This window comes from Apodemus sylvaticus, chromosome 6 (genome assembly GCF_947179515.1).
Source record: "Apodemus sylvaticus chromosome 6, mApoSyl1.1, whole genome shotgun sequence".
NCBI lineage: Eukaryota > Metazoa > Chordata > Mammalia > Rodentia > Muridae > Apodemus > Apodemus sylvaticus.
Genome location: NC_067477.1, coordinates 38,270,207 through 38,277,517, shown reverse-complemented (window position 1 = coordinate 38,277,517; position 7,311 = coordinate 38,270,207). Strand labels below are relative to the sequence as shown.

General features: G+C 46.6%; 1 protein-coding gene across 1 annotated transcript; it reads left to right on the top strand.

Moving 5' to 3' along the window:
• The first annotated feature begins 437 nt into the window (after positions 1-437).
• On the top strand, positions 438-6,918 carry LOC127687135 (acyl-coenzyme A thioesterase 5). Its single transcript, XM_052185442.1, has 3 exons — positions 438-894; positions 3,655-3,857; positions 6,379-6,918. Exons 1-3 carry the CDS (start codon positions 438-440, stop codon positions 6,916-6,918), a joined length of 1,200 nt encoding a protein of 399 aa, XP_052041402.1.
• Positions 6,919-7,311: the final 393 nt, after the last annotated feature.

Here is a 7,311-nt window from a genome sequence, read left to right as displayed (position 1 = left end):
AAAGCCCTTCATCAGCTTTGCTTCACCCTGTGTGATCTGACTCCTCCTCAGCATCCCAGGTCGAGCTTCCTTTCCAGATTGCATGAGGTACTACTCCGAAAGTTACAACCCAAGGAAGAAAGGATCAAGGGCCAGTTTCTCAGGTTACCAGATCAGAATAACCTGTGGGGTTCTTTTGTAAAACTATTGGTAGGGGTCAGTGATCCTTGCAATTCAATCTTTTGTACCTGCATTTCAACATCACCTTGAAAAAAATGTAATCATTACTATTGCTTAGCTCTTCTGCATACAGGTCACTGTATCCCATAAACTCTGGGGAGTTTCACAGCGGGATTGCCACGGCAAACAGATAGGATAAGGTTCCTTCTTGGTCACAGTTTCCAGAAGTCAAGAGGCACTATTCACCCCACAGTACTCTGATTTTTCACTGTGTCAGGATGGTACCAACAGTGAGCCTGGAGCCCGCGGGCCGCAGCTGCTGGGACGAGCCGCTGAGCATCGCCGTGCGCGGCCTGGCCCCCGAGCAGCCCGTCACGCTCCGCGCGGCCCTGCGCGACGAGAAGGGCGCGCTCTTCCGAGCCCACGCGCGCTACCGCGCCGACGCCCACGGTGAGCTGGACCTGGCGTGCGCGCCCGCGCTGGGGGGCAGCTTCACGGGGCTCGAGTCCATGGGGCTGCTCTGGGCCATGGAGCCCGACCAGTCTTTCTGGCGCCTGGTCAAGCGCGACGTGCAGACGCCATTCGTGGTGGAGCTGGAGGTGCTGGACGGACACGAGCCCGACGGCGGGCAGCGGCTTGCACACGCGGTGCACGAGCGTCACTTCATGGCTCCCGGGGTGCGGCGCGTGCCCGTGCGCGAGGGCCGGGTGCGCGCCACGCTCTTCCTGCCTCCAGGTGAGCTGCCTTCCCTCCTGTGCTTGCAGCCAGGATGCTTCAGGGGCACAGCATCTGAGAAAGCCTTGCGGACATAGGCGAGTCCTGAACTGAAGGCGCCACAGGAGCAGCATCCGATGTTGCTTAGAAAAGCAGGGCACCAGAGCTTACCCAAGGCCAGTGAATTAGAAATCTGCACTGTTGGTCTTTAGGTCCATGGGTGCTTGTGCACGGGTTCAAATTTGCACTGTGATAAGACCCACAGCTGCTTGTCTATATTTTGATTAGTGGAGCCATGCTTGCCTGTCTGCCATTATGCTTCTGGTCCTCTGAACTGTAAGCTAGCACCCCATATCCCCGGTAAACTATTTTATAAGTTAAAAAAAGTAACCAAAGCATAACAAAAACAATCCCCCTCCCCCAGTCACAACCTGGGCAGGTGAGATGGCTGAGCATTTAACAACTCTTGTTGCTCTTCCCGGGACCCACGCTCAGTTCCCAGCACCCGTCCGTGTTGGGCTCACAACTACCTGTAACACTAGCTCCAGAGAATCGGGTTCTCTTCTGGCCGCCTCAGGCACATACACACAAACACACCCTGAATCAAGGTCCATTTAAAGCACATTAGAGTGGGGCAGTGGTGGCGCATGCTTTTAATCCCAGCACTTGGGAGGCAGAGACAAGCAGATTTCTGAGTTCGAGGCCAGCCTGGTCTACAGAGTGAGTTCCAGGACAGCCACAGCTACACAGAGAAAAATAAAACCATCTGTAATTCCAGTTGCAGGAAATCCAGCATCCTCATCTGAAACTGGCATGCACATGGTATATTCAGGAAAAATGCCTGTACCCATAAAATAAAAATAAGTCTTTAAAAAAAGCAAAAGAATTAAAAAAAATCACAAAGAATGTGCCATTTAAACATCAGAACCAGGAAGAATCTGTTGCAGACTAAGAAAACAAAATGGAGAAACCTTGCTGAGACAAAAGATAAGATAAAAGGAAAGAGGGACTGTTGTGAAGTAGAGGATTGCAACAAAGTTAAAGCTAGCCTGTGCTACAATAGCAAATTTCAGATCAGCTTGAGCTACATAGTACCATATACATAGTAAGATGTGTGTGTGTGTTTACCGGCCCAGCCTGGAGGAAGTCAAACAGTCCTCTGAAGGCGGAGTGAGGATGATTATAGAAAAAAAAATGCAAGAGACAGATATGGGAGGGCTGCAGGCCGTTACCACGCCAGCAGCGAGTGTATTTCTCATAGCCTTCTTATACTTCAGTACCTTGGGAAGCAAAGCCACAAGCTAATAGAAACTTAGAAATATACACAGAAAACTTCTGTTCCCATCCAAAAGCCTCCCTGTTCCTTCCACCAAGGTCGACAGAATCTTCAGCTTGTTGCCTTGAGCCTCAAGTGTGCCTCCTCTGATCATTCTGTGCCTCAGAAATCTGCCAGCACATTCTGATTTCTTACCTTGACTCTGCCTGGCAGGCAGACTGTTCTCTTTTTCTCTGCTTCAGAGAAGTGACAAACGGCGCCCAATGAGTATGTGTGTATACATATATGTATATGTATATACATATATATAATGAATGACAAATAAGAACTTAGAATTTAACAAAGAAAATTAATACACATTAATAAAGACATAAAATACCACTGAAAAAAAGGCAAAGACCTTAATGTTCATCAACACATCAGGCCCAGTATAGACTGCTTCTCCTATTGCCCCAATTTAGAAAAATAGTGACCTTGGTCTGTGATAATTACATTTTACTTCAGTTGTAAAAATCCAGGAACTAGGCAAGTGGTGGCATCATGTGCCTTGGGAGGCAGAGAGGCAAGTGTGTCCCTGTGTTCAAGGCCAGCCTGATCTACACACTGAGTTCCAGGATATCCAGGGCTACACAGAGAAATCCTGTCTTGAAAAACAAAACAAAGCAAAAATCCAAGAACTTGGGCCTGGAGTGATTGCCCAGAAACCACGTGGCAGCTTACAAGTGTCTATAGCTACAGATTCAGGGCATCTGATGCCATTTTCTGCCTCCCATGGGCACCAGGCACAGACATGAATGTAGCCAAAGGACTCATACTCATGAAATACAAATGTATAGTTCTTTTTAAAATCTAGGAACGTACAGGGAAGTCCAGTAAATGTGAACCCTGACTTGACAATTTGAAAATCACAAGCCTTGGCATAGAATGTGGAGACCCTACCCAACAGTTTAGAATTCCTTTCCTCACTTTTTCAAGACTATCTATCCATTATAGTCTTTGGTGTCACAATACTTTGGGAGCTCAATTAATTGGATCTTTTCATTACCATCATATTTTTTAAAAAACATTCTGGCCGGGTGGTGGTGGTGCACGTCTGTAATCCCAGCACTCTGGGAGGCAGAGGCAGGCGGATTTCTGAGTTCGAGGCCAGTCTGGTCTACAGAATGAGTTCCAGGACAGCCAGGGCTATACAGAGAAACCCTGTCTCGAAAAAACCAAATCAAAAAAAAAAAAAAATCAAAAAAAAAAAAAAAAGATTCTGGATTGTCCAAGAGGGAAAGAGACATGCTGGAAGGTCATTGGTTTAGAGATGTAATGGAACAGGCATCGGGAAATTGGAATCAGAAATCTGGGAGGATCCAAGGGAAGCGGTACAAAGAATGAAGGGTGCAGCCACAGCACCCAGCCAGCAACTGAGGTCGTGATGCTGGATGCTCTGGGCTCAGTGCAAATGCTGCTGAACTGAGGAAATGATACACTGTGTCCCCATCTTGTGTCTTTCTAAGGACCTGGACCCTTCCCTGGGATCATAGACCTTTTTGGAATTGGAGGTGGCCTTTTGGAGTATCGGGCGAGTCTGCTGGCGGGGAAAGGCTTTGCTGTCATGGCTCTGGCTTATTTTAAGTACGACGACCTCCCTAAGGATGTAGACATCCTTCATCTGGAGTACTTTGAAGAAGCTGTGAATTACCTGCTCAGTCACCCTCAGGTTGGCTGCTAGTTCAGTCTTTTGGTTTAGAGACATCCATCCACCAAGGAGGGATTTTCAACCTAGGTTCTGAGACACAGTCAAATATTTAGATTTTTAAAATTTTGTTGTTGAGAGTTTTTATGTATATGAATATACATACATTTTTTCCTGCATGCATGTTTGTGTCCTGTGTGTGTGCCAGGTGCCTGTAAAGGACAGAAGAGGGGTTTGCATCCCCTGGACCTGGAGTAACAGAGAGTTATGGCTATCATATGGGCACTAAGCACTGAGACACACTTCTCCAGCCTCAAATATTTGGTCTTTTCCAAACTCAAAAAAGAAAAGTAAGTTCTTGAACTAGATAACCTCCTAAAACATAGGGTTAGTTGACAGTCCGATCATAGAAACACATGGACAAATAGCAGATATTGTGTTTGGTCTAGGAAGGGGCTATCTGGAATACAGGCACAGTGACTGCTAAGGTCAGGCTGAGGTAAACCGCAGGTGGGCTGGTGCCCCTTAGCAGAGTCACTGCTTCGTGTGAGAGTGTCTCCAGCCTATGGGTTCATTCCGAGCACTAAATGACAAAATGACTCATATGAAGTCCCTGCGGTAGGACCTGGCATTCACTGAGAAACAACATTCATTCGGCAAACAATAGACGGGTTAGTCCGGGTTAGTCACGGCTGGAAACAAATGAGGAAGACCAAGTTAGGTCCACATGAGTTTAGTGTAGTGTGGAGCAAGGCGGAGATGGCTGTGGACAAGAGAATCGCATTCAGTGTGGGACAAGGAAACTGAAGAAGACAGCTGAAGTGAGGGGTGATGGGAAGGGCCCGTGTTGCAAGAGTTGAAAGCTCACCTGTTAGAAGTGGTAGAGCCATTTCTGGGAACTTATGGTTTTGTAAACCCTTCAGTGCCTGCTGCCACTTACATGTTAGAGAAAACTGACACAGAAGGAAATGACCAATGGGTCAGATCTACACTGATGGGTCAGATCTACACTGATTCCTTGGCTTTATTCATATATTCCTCTCTATGATTTTATAATATATATATATATATATTTAATTATATATATAATTAAATAGGTAGCTACTTAATGATCTCAAATAACTCTTTAGAAAAGTAACTTTTAATTTCAATTTTTGAGATTTTGTTTGTTTGTTTCAAGCATCTCTATGCTGGATAGTTTTTTATGTCAACTTGACACAAAACTAAAGTCATTGGAGAGGAGGAAGACCATGTTTCCATAAGATGGGTCTGTAGGTAAGCCTATAGGGCAGTTTCTTCTTTTTTTTTTTTTAATATTTATTTATTATATGTAAGTACACTGTAGGTGTCAGATCTCTTTATGGATGGTTGTGAGCCACCATGTGGATGCTGGGATTCGAACTCATGACCTTTGGAAGAGCAGTCAGTGCTCTTACCCGCTGAGCCATCTCTCCAGCCCTATAGGGCAGTTTCTTAATTAGTAAATGATGTGAGAGGGCCAACCCACGGTGGCTGGTGCCATGCTGGGCTGGTAGTCCTGGTTTCTATAAGAAAGCAGGCTGATAACCTTGGGCTCAGCAGTGAAGCGCACTGACTGCTCTTCCAGAGGCCATGAATTCAACTCCCAGCAACCACATGGTAACTCACAACCATCCATAATGAGACCTGACACCCTCTTCTGGTGTGTCTGAAGACAGCTACAGTGTACTTATATACAATAAATAAATAAATCTTAAAAAGAAAGAAAGAAAGAGAAAGAAAGAGAGAGAGAGAGAGAAAGAAAGAAAGAGAGAGAGAGAGAGAGAGAGAAAAGAAAGGAAGGAAGAAAGGAGGGAAGGAGGGAAGGAGTGTGGGAAGGAAGGAGGAAGAAGGAAGGAAGGAAGGAAGGAAGGAAGGAAGGAAGGAAGGAAGGAAGGAAGGAAGGAAGGAAGGCTGAGCAAGTCATGAAGGGTAAGCCAGCCAAGCAGCATCCCTCACTGACCTGGGCATTGGCCTGGAAGCTCCCGCATCCCGGTTCCTCATTATTTGAGTTCCTGTCCTGACTTCCTTCTGCAATGGACAACAACTTGGAAGCGTATGGCAAATAAGCCCTTTCTTCTCCAAGTTGCTCTTGGCCATGGTATTTCATCAGAGCAATGGTAACCATAAGACGATCTCTCTTCTTCCATGCTTACACATGGGCCTCAGAGCTTTTTCCATAACAGAATGGTACCCTGGTTCGTATTAATAGCATCAGCTTGTGTGAATGCAGTGTCCCCGCAAAGTATAAAAGTACCACAGAAAAACAGCTGAGCTCTTCTTGACTTGACACGCTTTCTTTGACACAGGCTTCCTTAGCCATTTACCTATTGTTGCTCATCTGAGCATCATGGAGACTGTGAGCCCCATCTTACCACTAGCGACATTGGTTTGAATGACCTTTGAAAGCCAGGGTGGCAGAGTGAGATTGAGGCTCGGGGCTACCTTGCATTCATGGGTTGGCATCACCGACTGCCCCACCCTCTAGGTGTGCTTAATCTCTTTCTTTTCTCTGTCTCTTTCTTAGGTCAAGGGTCCAGGAATTGGCCTGCTGGGGACTTCCAAAGGGGCTCAACTCTGCCTTGCCATGGCCTCTTTCCTGAAAGGCATCATGGCCGCTGTCATAATCAATGGCTCTGTGGTTAATGTTGCTGGAACATTATACTACAAGGAAGAGAGTCTGCCCCCTCTGGGCAAGAACCTAGAACGAATCAGGGTGACCAAAGATGGGTTTAAAGATATCATAGATGTCCTGAACGTCCCTCTAGAAGGTCCAGACCAGAAGAGCATGATCCCTGTGGGAAGGTCTGACACGACCTTCCTGTTCCTTGTAGGTCAGGATGACCACAACTGGAAGAGCGAGTTCTACGCTAGAGAGGCCTCCAAATGCCTGCAGGCCCATGGGAAGGAGAAGCCCCAGATCATCTGCTACCCCAAAACAGGGCACAATATTGAACCCCCTTACTTCCCTTGGTCCAAGGCTGCCCCCCACTCCCATTTTGATATGCCTGTTATCCTTGGAGGGGAGCCCAGGGCTCATGCCGTGGCCCAGGTGGATGCTTGGTAGCAACTCCAGACTTTTTTCCATAAACATTTGAGTGGGGACAAGAGGCCAATCCCAGCAAAACTGTGATTTTCTCTGAGCAGTGACATTTCTGGTGCTGATCCCTCCTGAGAACAGCTGCCTCCCATTTAGGATGTGTATGCGGTTTTTTCTCCTTTTAATAAAGTCTTGAAGTTTTCCCGCATGAGGTTTTCAGTGGATTGTGTTTGAGGAAGGATTGGGTCTTACTTTCTTGTGGTGCCAAGGACTGAGCCCAGAGCTTGTGCATCATGGGCTACCACACTGCTGCTGAGCTATCCCACTGTACCTTAGCAGGCAGCGATGTATTTATTATTGATTTTTTTCATGTAATATTTTGATCATGTTTTCTCCTCCTGCAACTTTTCCCAGAATCTC